The sequence below is a fragment of the Callospermophilus lateralis genome, unplaced genomic scaffold, assembly GCF_048772815.1.
Source record: "Callospermophilus lateralis isolate mCalLat2 unplaced genomic scaffold, mCalLat2.hap1 Scaffold_105, whole genome shotgun sequence".
Classification (NCBI taxonomy): Eukaryota; Metazoa; Chordata; class Mammalia; order Rodentia; family Sciuridae; genus Callospermophilus; species Callospermophilus lateralis.
In genome coordinates, this window is record NW_027510702.1 from 1,791,961 (window position 1) to 1,810,837 (window position 18,877).

Here is an 18,877-nt window from a genome sequence, read left to right on the forward strand (position 1 = left end):
ATTCCTACATTGTTCTCAAGCTTGTCATTTAAATGTTAAAATAAGTAGCTTCTATGAACTAATGAGGTACTAAAGATTGAAAATTCCACTCAGAATAAGTTACTTACAGTCTCCCCACGTTGCCCAGGGTGTCCTGGCAGCCCATCCTTCCCAGGTGGACCCTGAAATTACAAGTTTTAAATACCCATGAAGTAAATATTTCTTTAATTATAGACTAGAAGAATTATGTTAGACAATTTACTAATATTTCACTGGACATTATATTTTGATGTTCTAATTGATTTTATACTTGGTGATGTTCAGTTTTATATATGGCATGTATCTCTTTAACATAAGTCTATAGCTATAACTGAGACTAAAGAAAAAAATGTAGAATTCTATTCTATACCTTTTACAATTAAGTGAATTTATCTCATTGCATCTTTTTAAAACAATGTTTACATAGATCTGCATTTTATTTTTTTCTTCCACATGATTAAAATAAAAAATTTTATTTTTATAAAACTATTCTTCAATTTGTGTGTGTGTGTGTGTGTGTGTGTGTGTGTGTGTGTGATGTGTTTGTAAGCCAATTCCCTGTGCATTGAAACATGGATAATAGAGAAAGATAGTGTCCTCTAGTGGTGATCCAAACTTCAAACTGACAAGAATGAAAAAGGAATGAAATTTACAAAAACAAAGGCACTTTACATCTAAAATCGCTTCAAGTAAAGGAAACAATGTACTATGCTCAATTCTGGAAATTATCAGGGCCACTTTTTCCCATTCAGTTTTCTTAAAAACCCTCTTGGAAGCAAAATTCTTATGAAGTACTGGAGAGCAACTCTGCCATGGTATTGCTTTCTCTAATGGGTGCAATCTTTGTCATGTCTGAAGAAATAGATGAAGCAATTAACTAAGTACTTAAAGCAAACAACTCTCCAAGGAACAAAACTGGAGCTCCAAGGGCCCAAACATTCTTAGATGTCACTTCAACATTTTTTCATTAAAACATATTACATATGTTTCCATTTCTCACTAGGTCATGAGTAATATAAGATGATGTTTTGCCCTCAGTTTAGAAGTGAAACACAAAAATGGGTAGTTCATTCTAAAAGATTTCATCCAGGTTCATGTTTTCAAAACAACAAATAAAAACGATTTTTCTACTTTGTCTCTATTTTGATACAGATGGAATTAATATGATATCAGTTTCAGATAATTATAAAAAATTTACTAAAAGCAGTGGAAGACAGCTAAAAAATAATAAAATTGAGTGTGGTCTTTCCCTATCAAACTAAAACACTTCTTAAATGCTGAGCTTTGCAATCAGTATAAAACATACACACGTTTCTAACAAATCTGTAAATATTAAAGTTAAATATCTCACTATATTTGCTGATAGAGATGAAATGTTCATTAAAAAATTATAATCCTTTAAAATAGTGATTTTAGTTCTTAATGATGATATCCTGGAATGAAAGCAACATGATTTTTAGTGGTGTTTCTAGACAGTCTAAGGCAACAGAGTTAATGGTCTATAGGATCAGTATCATCAACACTTTTCTTGATTTAAGTATGTACTTCTAATATTAGGCAATTAATCCTAAATAACTCTAATGGCTTTCCACTACTACCCAATAAAATAAAGCCAAATAATTGCTAAATAGTTTATTTATAAATGATAATTTTATCCATCCAAATAGGCTGCCTTTTTGATTTAGTTAATGAAGGATGGAGGAAACAAGTTCATCTAATGGGAGGTGTGTATATACAGGAAGTCAAACTGTGAAAAAACCCTTCCAAATAGTTTTTAAACTATCCAGTGAGAAAACACCCTCATGAACACTAGATTTGATATTTTTCCTACAAATATAAATGTTCCTCATAATAATGATGCTATAAATTTTAATCATTTAAACTTTTTCTTGAATGAGATAACTGTATACTCTCCAAATATGGCAAAAATGACATAAAAGTAAAAGAACCAAAAGAGAACATTCCAAACACTCAGTCTTTGTGTGAGTGTGTGTGTGTGTGTGTGTGTGTGTGTGTATAATTAGTCTGTAGGAGGAGACTGGTTCTATCCCTCACCTCAATTTTTTCTTTCTTTTTCTATCCCCTGCTTTGGTACTGAGGATTAAACCCAGAGGTGCTTAACCTTTGAGCACAACCCTAGCTGCTAAGTTGCTGAGGCTGGTTTTGAACTTACTCCTGCCTCAGCCTCCCAAACCACTGGGATCAATTTCTTCTTTCTATGTCAAAGAGATGAAGGTATTTCTTTTCCAAATTTCATAAAACTTTATACCAGAAACATGTTAAGCATTTTTAGTTCATACTTTAGTATTTCACTGGATAGTAAACAGTACACAAAGCACTTTATTCAGCAGGGACAGCAATGCTTCTTAATAGTGCCATGTCTCTCCAACTTGACTGTGGGCTTCTAAAGTCTAGGCATCTATTATAATTCTAATACCTCTTAGAGATAAAATGAGTGCATGATCAATGGCTCCAAACTTAACTAAAAGGCATGTGAAAGAACAAACTGAAAAAGTCTGAGAAAAAATGAGTCCAATGGCTCTCTTTGATAAGATTATCATATTGCATGGGGAAACAACTTGCAACAATGTAAACAAATATGTAAATGTATAAGTATGATGTATAAATATATCTAACATAGGAAATACAATAATGTTAAGGCTATATGACTCAAGTGGATTTTTCTTTTGGCTAAATGATCCATGTACATGGCTTCAGAATACTTTTGGACTTACCTTTGAAAATGTGTATATACAGTCACTTTACAAACCACATTTTCACTTTTCTGTGAAACTGCACATATGATATTGCATTTGGAACACAACTCAGTGAGCAAGACATTATGTGCAGGAAATATCAATATATTAATAGTAACTGTGTGTGAATCCACTTTAATCCTATAATATAGTTAATAACCTGATATGTTTGTGGTCATAAAGCAGAACTGTTAAGTGTTAAAATGATACTCTTAAGCAGTGTCTAAAATTATTGCAAAAAGTAAGTGATTACCTAAATGGTTAACCTTTAATTCAAGAAGGTTTTTCAAAATAAATGATTCACCAATTTTATTTGTATACACACTAAAGTTTGGAAGATATTTTCTAGTCTAGGCTAGAACAATGATTCACAAACTGTTATGAAACAGAACTATCTGTATGGCTAATTAAAATATGGCTATCAGGTGAAACTTTGTATTTCTACTAATATCCCAAGGGCAGCTGCTGCTACTGGGCCCAAACAAGCATTTTGAGAACCATTGCACTAGACAGATGGGTGAGGTAATTCTAGTGTATATAAAGAAACTAAATTAAGGAAGGAAGGAAGAAAGAGAAAGAGAGAAAAGGAGGACAAAAGATAAAGAAAGAGAAAACCACTGAACAGGACTATGTTCCCATTAATATTTAAATATAAAAATAAAGCATTTCAATTAACTTTGGGAAAATATTTAATGATGACATTCAAAACAATATTATAATAAACAAATTTTATAAGAAGAATATAAGTCAATAAATGTTATGATTACATTTTCTAAAAAAATGCATTCTAGAGTGAAAAATAATAAAAACATATAAATCTCAATGTGATATAAGTGTGTCAGAATGTTGGAAGAAGTTTAGGAAGTGATAATTGAAGATGGATGCAAAATTCCGTTTGCAAGATGTAATTTGCTAGTGGAAGATAACAGGGAAATTACAACAGACCAAATATTTAATAATTAAAAATATTTATTGTACAATATTTAAATAATAAATATTGTAGAAAAGTAATTGACAAAATAATATTCACATTATTTAAAACAATGCAAAATAAGAGGTATTTAAATTACATTAAAATTCTTTGAATTCATAAATGGAAAACATTCTTTTACATTTTATTTTCAATTTTGCTTTTATAAGGATTTAATTACATCTACATCTCATAATTTAAACTGCAACTCTCAAAAAATGTGAAAATATTATAAAATAAAGAAAGAAAAGGAAATTATGACACTTACAGGAGGGCCTTTTGGTCCAGGAAATCCAACTGGACCCTGAGGTCCTTGAGGACCCTAAAGTAAATAGTATAGAAAGCTTAATGATATGCCTGGAAAGAGAAACCTCCATGCCTCATGGCTTATTTATTCAGATAAAATACAGAACAACATACAACTTCTTCGCAGTAGTGACAAAACTATGGTACTATGATATGGTAAATAATACTAATAGAAAAGCAAAATAGTTTTTTACTACTTAAAATTGTACATCATAGGAGCACTGTACATATTTAGAGTTCATATAAAAAAACTAATAGAACAATAGTAGCAATAAGTTTCACAGATTTTTTTTTTACTTTGAATGTTGGCTATAAACATTCATAAAAGGAAAATTTCAATTCAATGCCATACTTCTCCAAAGGAAAAATATGTTTAAAAGTGACTCCATAAATTTTCTGGCTCTAGTGAGTCACAAATAAAAGGGAAAATAAGGGACTGAGGCTGTGGCTCAGTGGTAGAGCGCTTGTCTAGCATGTATGAGGCACTGGGTTCGATTCTCAGCACCACATATAAATAAATGAATAAAATAAAGGTCCATGCATCCAAAAAATATTTTAAAAAGGGCAAAAAAGTATCTCAAAATAATCATAAAAGATATCTTTAATATTTGTAGATAAAATGTATTTATTTTTGAGGATGTTACTATCTCATTTTACTCATGTATAAACTTCTTTGGTAGAAAGATAAAAAGAACTTTATTGTATAAGTATTCTCATTAACAGTCAGTCTAAATATGCTTTTATAATATTATTCTAGGCTCGATGTTTAATTAACAATATTATTCAACTTTCTTATTTACATATCTTTAAAATGCATGAAGTAGACTCTATTATGATGATTGTGTTGGTGGCAAAAAAAAAATTGGTAAAATTTAATTCTGTGTATGCCAGAATGTAATAATTGTATTCATAAAAAGAAGATACGCAAAATTAAAGATAATATAAATAAAATTTAATAAGTAATAAAGATTTAATAAGATTTATCTACATTCTAAAAGTTTATTGGTGTTGAACTTTAATAGAATTTATTCTTTTAAAGTATCAGTTTAGACTTCTCAGGAGAAATTTCATTACTACTCTTAAGGCAATGCTAGTTCTGCAATAAGCATAAGCTTTTACTATTACCAGCATCTCATCCTGAAATGAAAAGGATTCATCAAATTTATATAGTTAAAAAATATACAACATGAAATTAATAAAATACTGAGAAAATATTTGTAATTTATAAGTTTTTGTACTATCTTTAAACTATGAAAATATGATTCTTAAATATACATCATAAAAAAACTTAGCATTTTAAATAAAAAAATTTTAAATAGTATTTTAAGGCTTTACAGTATTCTCTATTCCCCTAACTTCTTCAGACATATTTGCTTTTTAAAATTTTAATACTTTTAAAATAAAATTTGATTTTAAATTTAAGAAACATTTTAAAAATCACTATTTCAATGAAAAGTTTAAAAAATTGAGCTTGCTTTATAAAGTTCCACAAAAAATTGTTCACATATTTTCCTTATATTAGTCAAATATAGTAGTATCCCCTTTTCTGATTTTACTTTCCACAGTGTAAGTTACTGGTGATCAATTATGATCTGAAAATATGAAAGAGAAAATACTAGAAATAAACAATTCAGTGGTTTAAAATTATGTATTATTTTACACATAGTAAAATTTCATCTCCTTTGGTTCAGTCCACCTGGAACATAAAGAATCCCTTATTCAGGGCATTTACATTGTAAATACTACACACCCATTAGTCATTTTGTAGCCATTTGAATTATCAATCAACTGTCATAGTATTGCAATGGCTGTGTTCAATTAAATCTTATTATACTAAATAAGGTCCTCAAAGCACAAGAATAAGGATGATGGTAATTTTATTACAGTATGTCATAATCTATTTTATTATTATTGTTAATAGCTTATTCTGCTTAATTGATAAACTTTATCATACATATGTAGAAAGTATAGGGGGGAAAACATGGTTTATATAGGGTTTGGCACTATCTGCTGTTTCAAATACCTTAGAGTCCTGAAGGTAACCATGGCAGGTACAGGTAAAGAGGTACTACTATAGTTTCTGGGTAAGGTAAAAAATGTTTAAAGAATCAGTGTAAAGATTGTGTTTGTACCCAAGTATGAAGACTGTATAATATATCTAGTGTCTAGTTAAATTTTATTATTAGACAAATAATGAATAGTTTTTCATATCCCCTAAATATTACAAGGAGCATGCATATGCCAAAATTACTCACTTTTTAAGTAGAATTCAAATGTAATTAGGTATGTTGGTTCTGTTATATTTTGTTTTGTTTTGCTAAATCTGGTAACCTCAGACCCAATTAAATCTATTTAACTATTTTTTTAATATTTATTTTTTTAGTTGTAGTTGGACACAACACCTTTGTTTTATTTATTTATTTTTATGTGGTGCTGAAGATGGAGCACTCTATTGCTGAGCCACACCCCCAGCCTGAAAATGCATCTTTCTAGATTCATATTTAAAAAAGACAAAATTACCCTTTGCTTTGATTCTCAAAATGTATTTTTCCCACTCTCAGAGTGTTTTTACAATTACAAGTATTCATACTGTTGGATCTAACCACTATGTCCAAATTAAAATGTGAAAACATAGAAAGCATATTTATAAGCTGGGGACCTGTCTCATTTGCACGTATGAGGACCTGGGTTTGATCCCCAGCACCATGAAAAGCAAACAAAAAGCAAACAAAAAAGAAAACAAAAAGCATATTTACTTATAAAGAAACATGTTGATTGTTCAATTCTGGAATGCATAAATAAAGCACTAAAAGAGAATATAGTCTGTTCTTTAAAAACAAAGATCAGTGTGCTACAATTTGTTAAACTATTCTAATTTGTTTTGTGATTTGGTCAGTTTAATTAATCTAATGTGCTGAATAACTGTAATCATCAAATACATTAAATATGTCCATTATTAACTCAAAAGGTGCAGGAGGAATGGACTTGATTTGGGAATAATTCATCAAGAATGAGAAATGTTAGGAAAGTTTAATTTAATTAAATATGAGCCAAAATCAGAAAGTAACTAATTAAATATTTATTCTTACATCATATGTACTCACAGTTTGGTCATATATAAAAACTAAGTTTTACTCACTATTTCTTTTTTGAAGTAACAAAACTACTCTTTCTCAGTTTTCCTTTTATAAAACACCTATCATAAGTTTCAAATAATAATAAAAAATACTAACATGACTATATAATATCAAAAGCTATTACAGATACTAAGAAATAATTCTAATATCTTTGACTATAATACAGAGGATAGCATTAAAAAAAAATCTGGACTCATGCAAAACAGCATTTTGCCAAAAAAGTCAAACAAAGGGCATGCTTGCTCATCTGTATTTTGCTTTATTTTATATCAATTGAAAATCAATTTACTAAATAGTTTTTCTATTTACTGGAATAGATGTTTTGTCTTGAGTTAAATTTATATTGATTGTGGCTTAATGGCCACTGGTAGCTTGCATTCTACCAGCATAATTTTGCTGCCAGCTCCACAGACAAATTGAGTATTAATATGGAAAACAAGACAAGTGGATGAAAGGGCATAGGTGTTTTAAGCACATTTTAAGTAAAAAATTTACATTGGCTTGAGTTTAAGAGTAATATCTTAGGCCAATTACATTATTTCTCTCATTTCTTTAATAAAATTAGTTGCATATAACTCATAAAGCTTTCATATTGGCAGGGTGAAGTAAATTAAAGAATATGATTTTTTTTTAATTCAAAACAAAATTTTTGTGGATTAATGGATACAGATACTTTTTTCCAGAAGGGTAAACACTTGCAGAAGTACTCATTTTCATCTTATTTTAGGTGACTGAATCATACGTACTCTTTCACCTGGAGGACCAGGAGGGCCATCACCTCCCGAAGTGCCCTAGAAGCAAAAAAAAAAAAAAAAAAAAAAAAAGAGAGAGAAGAGAAAAGAAAAAATCAGTTTTAATTCCTTGTTATGGCAGCCTCCAGAAAAGGAATTTGCAACAAAGATCATTTGAAACAAGTGCCAACAATACCTTTGGGCCCGGTTTCCCAGTGGGACCTCTTGCACCTCTGGAACCTCGAGGACCCTGCATATGAGAGCAAAACATGAAACTGATCTAATTCCAAGCAAATCCAAAGGCACAGAAACATTATATTGAAAAATTGAATCACAAATGAAAATTACTGTTTTAAATGAAAGCACTCACCGTTGGACCACGCTGACCCCTCGGGCCTGGTTTGCCAGCAACTCCCTGCCAAAGACAGTTCAAACCGTTTCCATGTGCTGTATACCACAGTAAATTATGAAGTCTGGCGTTGAAATATGGTTTCTCATGCAAGGACACTGACATTAGCTAGTTCAGGATAAAACAATTAAATATCATACCCGTGCACCTTTCTCCCCATTGGCACCTGGAAACCCAGGAAATCCAGTGGAACCCTAAAATAATAAAAAATAATAAACAGTGAATATGATAACTTAAACTAGCAGGTCAAAAGATGTGATTATTTTGGAAAACAGAAATTCTGACACAGCTGGTAATACTTAAATAAAAATACAATTAAAATCATATATAAGTTTAAAGGGACCACATGAGCTCCACTTATGTATTTGAAATTGAACTTACAATGACATCTGAAATCCTGGAAGCATTGAAAGCATGAATTAATAAAACATGTTTTAGTATTTAACTTCAAAAGTCAAATAATTAATAAAAAATTATAACTCCTATTATAAAAAAGCAGTCCAATTTTGTGTAAAATGTATTTTTAACTTAATAGTCTACATTCTTGCTTTGACTCTAAAGAAAAATCCTATTTTCATAAGCATGACTAGTCAAACATTAAAACAGAGGCTTTATGAAGATGTTTTTCCTCAATTAACATTATTGTATCCGTATGTATATCATTTCAGCTGAATATCTGTGTACTTTTAGAACTTTATAAGTCATATAGGCTGGCCACCTTTCCTCCATGAAGATGTTTTTCCTGAATTAACATTATTGTATCCATATGTATATCATTTCAGCTGAATATCTGTGTACTTTTAGAACTTTATAAGTCATACAGGCTGGCCACCTTTCCTCCATGTTTTCTACTTGACCCTTGAATGTGACTACCAAACAAAGCAAAGTACTGAACAATTAAATACTATGTTTAATATTCCAAAGATAAAATTCAAGGTTTCTGTCTGCCACGCACCAGTTAAGTAAGTTGCATACATTACTTATCCTGATGAGTATGATTTTTTTTTTTTTTTTTGCAAAATGAGGCCAGTAACACATATTTTACAGGTATTTTGAAAGTGAAGGGAGATTGGAATAAAGGAATGCTGAGTAACAATAATAATTAATGATAACAACATATAATACAATGATCATTTTAAATGCAATAAATACACTGAAACATTATTTCATTTAGGCCACACATGACCACATTTTACAGATAAAATATAATATAATCTCCAATATTAAAATTCCTCCTTTTGACCTTGTGTATAATCTCAGATTTTTCATCTTGTCAGATATTTCTTTAATCAAGACTGAGACCAGTCTCCTCATAATTGAATAAGGAAATACAGATCAAGGTTCAAATCATTTTATTTACTATAAGTCCCTGGAGATGGCTGGAGGTTTTCTAAATATTTGCCTTTCCTGTTTAGACCACTGTATAATTAGGTTCAATAATGTGTAAAGTCTCTAGCAGATAGGAAATATAACTAAATCTCCTTTGACTTAAACAAATTTTGTGGGTTTTGGAATCAACTGACTTGTACTGACCTACACTAAAACAATTATTCTCCAACTGGTAAGTGGTCCCTCTGTCTGAGAATAATCTAATTATTGCTGAAAATATGAATTGGCAAGTCACACTCCATATCTACAGAAATTAAAACACACAATCTGATAGAAGGTCCAAGAATCTGCTCATTCAACAACCTCTTCAGGCGGTATGTACTTTAATGTTTGAGAATTCTTGGAAGCTGTTTCTTAAACATGTACAGTAAGAACAGGCAAGTATGAAATATTACCTATATGCAGAAAGAAGATAACTATTTAGCTTTATTCCAAATTTGAAAGTGATGAATATTACATTCTTAGAAAATAGGGTGAATTCTACTAATATCTTCCACAAGTGCTATTAAAGTAAATCAGGAAAATTGTATGTAAAGACCTAAGGCAGTTGATGGTTAAAATAATAACCCACCACTTATCAACATATTCTGATTCATGACTTTAGAGTCAACTTCTGTTCAACCTAAAGACAATTGTTAGACATGAAATTTCCACATACTAGCGGAACAGTCTCAACTAATTATATTTTGTGAAGGGCTTTTGAAGCTTCTTTCCTTTCTCTACAGAGAATCAGATAAAGGTGCATCAAATAGAGTTTTTTTTTTTAATTAGTTGTTCAAAACATTACAAAGCTCATGATAAATCATCTTTCATACATTTGACTCAATTGGATTATGAACTCCCATTTTTACCCCAAATACATATTGCAGAATCACATCGGTTACATCTAATAGAGTTTTACGGTATGGCTATTTCAGGAATTTGACAAGAAAATATAAAAATTTATTTTCATTAAATTTTACCTGGGAACAAATATTTAGTTCTGTCTTGACTTGACCAGATAACTAATCATATTAATAAATACTAATTTAAGCAAATTGTTCCCATAGATCAATTTATTTTCAATGCATTTATTTTTTTACATGGTTTCTGCTCTAGGAAGTCAGTGGGAAATAAACACAAAGAGTCCGATCCACAAGTTAAGCAGTTTATAATATATGAGGATAGTATCTTTATTTTCCTGTATAAGGACTTATCAACAAAATACAGACTCTGTAAAAAGGCATCACCTGCTTTTAGATAGAAGAAACAAAAAAACAAAAGAGACGACAATGTCAAAGACTAATGGTAAAATTATATCAGTTAATAAAAGTGAAACTTTCAAAATTATTTTAAATGCCATTTGAATTGTTAAAGTATACTATCCAGAAAGAGATTTTACAGTTTGAAATAGCTATCATCTTAAAATACGATGGTGTGACTTTTGAATTCCCATTATGGTTTATATTGCTACAAAGACACTGTATAAATTAAAGTGTCTAATTATAGTCCTTAAATTTCTTCAAAGAGATGAGCAATCAAATTTCACTCTTAATATAATAAAGACTTAATTCCATTCAAAATTTATTGGCTTCCACATAGAAAAAAAGTGAGGCTATCTTTGATCTTTAATGCACCCATAACTTTTGTTTTAGAAATGAGAAACCCAAAAGTTCTTTGATCATAGAAAAAAAATTTAGTTATGCAGAAAAGAAATATAAAAAATAAAGGCCAATATTTCAGACATTTAAGTTATCGAATTAGAAATACGTTTGATTCCTCTAGGAAGAAATATTTCTATTTAGTCATTCTGTTGCATTTTTCTAATAAAAAGAATTCAAAGAATACTAAGCAAAGAAATGACTTAGAAGAAACAAAAATAATCAGAATTTCAGATAAACTCATAAAATTGTGTTCATTCAAGTAATGTTATGGCAGTTTTCTAAGTATTCAAGTCAAAACAAAACAACACCACAATTGTAATTCAGCCTAGTAAATAGATCAAGAATTCATGAAGCGTAAGGCCGTTTATTCTGCAGTGAATAGTTTCTTACAATATTTGTGAAAAAATGTTGACATTTGAAAGAAAGGTAACTGTCAGAGCAATATATTAGAGATAATATTTAAAAGGTCAAAATAATTATTCAAAATAACTATTCAAAATTTCAGTGTATTAGAAAACATTTAAATGATACTTGTATTATTTTTAAATCATAAATTTTATGAATCTTATTTTAGAAAATATCATATGTGTTTCTTATAAAAAATTATAAGAAAAATCAAGACAAGCCTAAAATAGTGTCATCACTAGACAATGAGTTATACAATTGCATGTAGTCTACCTTTCACTGGGGGAGGGACATTTCTGTCTCACCCCAGTTATCTGTGAAATGATTAATAAATATATGTTAATTATATAATAGAATATTATACAAACAGGATTCTCCTTTTCTACTTTATGCATTATGTGTGAATGGGTCAAACTGTGGTATATATAGGGAAATAGATTAATATAGAGACTTTCATCTACATATACAGTATATAATGAACCCTCCAATATTAATAATCAACATTTACAAACTATCTTAATGTACCTAGTCAATGAATCAACTACAGTCTTCACTAAATTGTATGGTTAGCTGGGGAAAAATGAGTACTGGAGATTAAAACACAATTTTAAAACCATCTTTTTTCATAAAATATGTATATTTCAAATACTCAAAAATGGGATTCAGGGGCTGGGGTTGTGGCTCAGCAGTAGAATGCTCACCTAGCACATGCAAGGTGGTGGGTTTAATCCTCGGTACCACATAAAAATAAATAAATAAGATAAAAGTATTGTGTCCAACCATGATTAAAAAAAAAATTTTAAATGGGATTCATGTGATATAATGGGGTTAATAGTGACCCTTCCCAAAAAATAGATACATCCAAGTCCAAAGCTCTGAAACCTGTGAATTCTGCTTTATTTTGAAGAAGGAGGAGGAGAAAAAGGAGGAGGAGGAGGAGAAAAATAAAAATGTCTGGTCTTCCTCAAATGAAATTAAGAATCTTGAAAGGAGATCGTCCTGAATTATCCAGGTGGTTCATAATTTCAGTGGAATTAGTAAGAAATTTTAATGAGAATAGAGCAGTTATCAGCAATGACATATTCTCAGAGGAAAGCTAGATATATTGCCAAGACAATGAATTCTAGTTTGGACTTGAGAAAAAATTTAGTTTTAAGACAAGCATTAACACAGACAAATGATACATGAATCAGTAACAAAGAAGGTTCTTAGGAAAATATAAAAAGTTTAGAAAATAATTATCTGCAGCACATTTTTTTAAGTTATGTGAGCTTCTTTAGGAAGTTCATAAAACCAACTTTTAAGAAAACTTTTTTTTGTACGTAATCAATACAACCACAGCAAATAAAATTTCTATATTGATGTGGAACTATATTTTACAGAGTTGTTTCATTTGATCATCATGAAAATACTGAGAGGAAAGAAAGGCAAAGCAAAGAGACGATGTTTTTATCTCTACATTATTCTAGGCAGTAAGAAAGTGTTCACCAAATGTTCAGTTAATTAATGATCAATAAAGGAGGGTAGAAGAAGGGGAGAGAATTCAATAAAGTTCTGTGAATGATAAAATGAGAAATGAGGTTTATGTTTTAAAATGTGGACTTTCTACTCTGTCTCTTCTCCCTATTGTTGAAAACTAATAATAGTCTATGATTAAAATTCATAATGGATTGCAAATTAGAATCTAAACTAATTAATATATTTAATATAAGAAAGCCAGAGATATTTACATAAATTCTTTTATGGAAATGATATTTATACTTATCTAAATGATATATTTGAATTGAAATTCCTTATAAGTGGTAAAATATCATGTAAAGTAAAATAAGAGATACAGACACTAAATGCATTTCTTTCTAGGTCAAAATCCATTCTATATTACATGAGCCTCCAATTCTGACAGTAGTTCTATTATGGAAATAATTATGTCATTATAGGATGACCTCAGTGTAAAAAACAGTGTGGGTTTAAAAAGTAATTGTCATGTATAACTATAATTCTCTAATAAAAGCATTTTAAAATCCCTAGGTGATTTGTCTGTAAGTGAGGCAGATCCAAAATCACCCTATACCACAATCCCCATACCAGAATCACTCTGGAAACTGGATAATAAGAATATTATTGAGCCCTACCATAAGTCTAATAATCCAGAATCTCTGCAGGGGGATGAAAGATATGAACAAATGATCCAGGGGTCTTTGTATCCACTGCATTTGAGACACTGATTTTGAAACACCTGCTTTACCTTCCTCAAATGAGGATTTTAACATATTTACTGTTCTAGGTCAGCCATTTATAGGACAAAAATCAGTGAGGCTAGAGTGAATTTTACATTGTCTCTTGGACACATGTACTTATATGCTACCACTGAAGTCACTTTAACTTTACCAAACCAGTGTTACCAACCTGACCAATGTATTTTAAACAAACAAAAATGCACCCTAACACTGTCAAGTAGGAATTTCTCAACATTTAATAATCTATTTTTTGGAGAGACTAATTTTAGAAGATCCAGCTTCTGTATTTTTATAATATCTAAAACATATTTTTAATATATAGGACATTTTAAAATAGTGTGTGTTTCACTGAATTATTTATTAAGACTAGATCAGAGAAAAAGTAAACATCAATATTGTTGACTTAAAACCAAAGCAAGTCACATTTATGTATACTATAATATAGATATTAAAAAGCAACTTAGAAAATAGTATATATTTTTTTGAATTGTGTAAAAATAAATGATGGATTTTCAGGAAATGCTATTATTGCTACATGGTATAATTGTGAGTGCATACAACTTTAAGAATTATATTTGGATTTATTAAATTTTCCACAAAGCATGCTTTTGAAATAAAATAGTAAGTGCTGTATTTAAAAGTTCAATTGTATACCTTAATAACAAAAGTCCAATTGATGAATTTTGTCTTCTTATATGCTTAATCAATATTTATTGAGAACATATTGAGTTGCAGTATTTAAGCTTGGTTCTTGGATGGGGTAGTGAGTAAGACAGCCATAACTGCATGGCTTACTGTCTACAAGGAGGAGATGGGCAATTAAGATTTAGTCTGTTAGGTGACATAAGGGAAGATACCCAGGAAGGAATGAAACAAAAACTCTGAGCCCAGAGAGAAGCAATTAGGGGATGCTTCTGGAAAATAGAGTCACCTTAACTGAAAACTAAATGTTAGTAGCTGATAGCCAAATAAAATGATGATAGCCAACTGGAAGGAAGAAATCAACCTAGTGCTTTAGGAACCTATAAGCAGTTTAACATGGCTAGTACTTACAGAAAATGTGTGTGTGTCTATGTGTGTGTGAGAGTGACTGTTGCGTGTACAGAAGGATATGAGGTTAGATGTGAGGATGGTAACGTAATCAATCAGTGACTGAATAACGAAGGACCTTGCAAATCACGCTCATATATTTGGATTATGTTCTAAGTACAGTAGAAATAGGATTTAATTATTTAAAATGATGTGATCTGATTTTTGTTTTAAAAGTTAAGTACAACTCTGATATAAAATTATGCTGAAGGAAACCAGACAGGAGGGTTAATGAGACTAATTAGGAAATGGTTACAGTATCCAGGTGAGTGGCAATGGTGATTGACACTAAGGTAGTACTGACAAAAATGAAGAAAGAGTATGGTAAGACTTGTTAATAATTGGATCTGGGGATAAACAAAACCAAACATTACATATTTACTTTTGGCTTTGTGAATTGAATAGACGCTAATGTTATTTTCAGAGGTAGAGAACATAGAAGAAAGAGTCATTTTGTGGTTGGAAGAATGAGGAAAAGGTGAAAAGTTCAGCTTGGAACATTTTAAGCTTGAGGTGCCTATAAGATATCCAAATGGAAAAGTCCAGAGGGCATTTGGACCAATTTGCTGCTTTGGGTAAAAGCATTGATGTGGGAGGCAATACATCACAAGCTGATAGAAGCCATGTATACTGATTTAATCTTCTCTAAAGTACATAGAGTGAAAGAAAGTCTAAGACATAACTGTGATGCCTAATGCACACTAGAAGAGCCTTTAAAGGAAACAGGGACAGCAACCCATAAGGAAGAAATAAGTGAGACAAGCCTGGTGATGTAAAATGAACTCATGGAGAATCGATATGGCTCAATTGTTGAAGAGTCCTACATGGTGAATAAAAACAGAAAAATACCAGTTTTTCAGAAACTGTCATTGCTTGTGTTAATGAAAGAAATTTTTAGTCATATGATAAGAACAGAAGCTGATTTTCTCAAGTCTGGTACGAGGCCATTAGCAACAGGAATTGCCATAGAGCTGAAGCTCTGGGTTTGCCAAAGTGAAAGAAATCTAAAAATCAAGTCAGCTGTAAGGCAAAGGCTTTTTCAATGCAGCTGTTCATTCTTTAAGGAAGGATCTCTCCCAGTGTTATGTTCATTAAGGAGGCTCCACAACAAAAGGAATCTCTCTGAACCTTAACCATGACAGCTTTCAAAGAAAGATTTTTCAGTTTGCTTGCTTTCTGTTTCATTCAAGACCCACAATCATAGGTCTCAGTTGATTCCAGGATAAACCATACATTGTACTGAAATTCAACCCTTCCTAAAATAATGTCAAGTGCAACCGCCCATGGGGAGTGTTTTTTGCACTTGGCACGCCTTCTAACCTTCCCTGATGGCAAACCTGAATGGGCCCCATCCTGGGATTCAGGGTATTTCAATGCAATGATTCTTCAAAAGGAGAAAGACCATGGTTCCACTATTCTTACAATGGCAAGTCTCTCTAGCTTTCAGGTAAAGATTTGGCTGCAAATACTCTTGAGAGAGAAGCACTGACTAAGAGCACTGACCATGTAAAATCTGAGATCTTGGAATGTCCAAGTATCCCGACGTACTCTTTTCAGGAAAATTAAAATGTAGGTGTCCACATTTTTCTGTGCTTTCACTATTGCACTTTGCAGACGTTGCAGTTTATACTAATTGACCTTTCATGGTAACCCTGCATTGAACAAGTCTATCAACATCATTTTTCTAACAGACTGCACTCATTTTGTGTCTATGGGTCACACTTGGGTTATTCTCACACTATTTCAGACTTTATTATTATATCTGTTAGAGTGATCTGCCGCAGTCTCCGGCTGGGCACAAATCACGAGTCTCCACACAGCTTGTAGATTCAAACAGCAATTCTTTATTCCCAAACTCACACCGGCCGTCTACAAACACGTTCTGGGGGAATCCATGTTCTCTCCCAAATCCACTTCTCCCAAATCCACTACTCTGCCCAAATCCACTTCTCCCAAATCCACTACTCTGCCCAAATCCACTCTCTCCCAAATCCACTACTCTGCCCAAATCCACTCCTCATGGGCTTCTGTCTCCCAAAATATACTGTCTGACCCTAAGCACTCAAGAGGAACTCAGCAGCAGGATACGCCCTATTCTAAAGGGGGAACACCCTAATCTCCTATTATGCTAAACTGCCCTATTCTAAAGGGGGAACACCCTAGTCTCCTATTATGCTAAACCGCCCTATTCTAAAGGGGGAACACCCTAAACACGGATCCTGCCCTGGTCCTTGAGCAAGGTCACCTTTCAGAAGTCCTTCCACTAGACAGCATGGGAGTAAGCTGGCAAGGAGATTGTCAGTGATCCATGATCAATGATCTTTGATGTTACTATTGTAACTGGTAGTGGTGTCCCACCAACCTCTTTCAAAATGACAAACAAAATTGATGAAAATGTGTGGGTTTTGACTACTCTAACTACAGTCATTTTCCTGTCTTTGTCCCTCTCCTTGGATCTCCCTATTCCTGAAGACACAACAATTTTGGAGTTAGGTCAATTCATAACTTTGCAGTAGCTTCTAATTGTTCAAGTGAAAGAGTCACATCTCTCACTTCAAAAATTTTTTTTTCATTTGTTCTTATTAGTTATACAGGACAATATGATGTATTTTGACATATTATACATATATGGAGTATAACTTCTCATTCTTCTGGTTGTACATGATGTAGAATTACATTGGTCATGTAATCATATATGATACAGGATAGTAATGTCTGATTAATTCTACTATCTTTCCTATTACCATTTCCCCTCCCTTCCCTTCATTTCCCTTTGTCTAATCCAAAGTACTTCTATTCTCTACCCCTGCCCATTGTGAGTTAGCATCCACATATCAGAGAAGACATTTGGCCTTTGTTTTTTGGGGGAATTGGCTTATTTCACTTAGCATTATATTCTCCAGTTCTAATCATATACTGGCAAATGCCATAAATTCATTCTTCTTTTTGGTTGAGTAATATTCCACTGTATATATAAACCACATTTTCTTTATCCATTCTTCTGTTGAAGGGTACCTATGTTGGTTCCATAGCTTACCTATTGTGAATCAAGCTGTTATAAACATTGATGTGGCTGTGTCACTATAGTATGCTGAATTTGAGTCCTTTGGGTACAAACAGAGGAGTGAGATAACTGGTATTCTGAGGAACCTCCATACTGCTTTCCATATTAGTTGCAGCAATTTGCAGTACCATCACAATGCATGAGTGAACCTTTTCCCCCACATCCTTACCAACATTTATTTTGACTTGCATTTTTGATAATTGCCATTTTTATACCTCTCATTTTTGGTCAAAAGTGAGAAATGAAAAGCTTAGCAAAGAAGACATTTTGAAAGCTGACATAGGGTAAAAACAGATGCCATAATCTTCCCTTTTTCTGTGCATAGAGTTATTTGAATATATCAAATGTTCAAGTCTATATTACTTTTTGTACTAGAAAAACCACATTATTCTACACTAACTTGTCCAGGTAATAGCAAAAAGTAATTTTTAAAGGCATATTTAGTATGATTGGATGCATTCATAGCACAGCTACAAATCTTTCAAAGTTGTTATAAACCACACAAAACTACTTCCTTGTGACAGTTTGTTGAACATTTAAATGGAAATTGAAAAACCTAAGCTATCAATTTCATTTCAGCTAGCAATTCTACTGAGCTTAAAAATCTAAAATTCCATAGTGCTGTGAAAATACCAACTATCAAAAATATATACAATTAAATTACAATCTTTAAAAAATCTACATTGTTTTCAAACATCTACCTGGCAAAACATACATTTCTTT

The 18,877-nt window shown here is 31.6% G+C and overlaps 1 protein-coding gene across 1 annotated transcript in view; it reads right to left on the reverse strand.

The window, feature by feature from the left end:
• LOC143640001 (uncharacterized) overlaps positions 1-18,877 on the reverse strand; it is a 141,157-nt gene that overhangs the window by 80,195 nt on the left and 42,085 nt on the right. Inside the window, 7 exon segments of the mRNA XM_077107990.1 lie at positions 108-161; positions 4,013-4,066; positions 5,125-5,187; positions 7,934-7,978; positions 8,115-8,168; positions 8,289-8,333; positions 8,468-8,521. Coding sequence (XP_076964105.1) covers positions 108-161; positions 4,013-4,066; positions 5,125-5,187; positions 7,934-7,978; positions 8,115-8,168; positions 8,289-8,333; positions 8,468-8,521 — 369 coding nt within the window.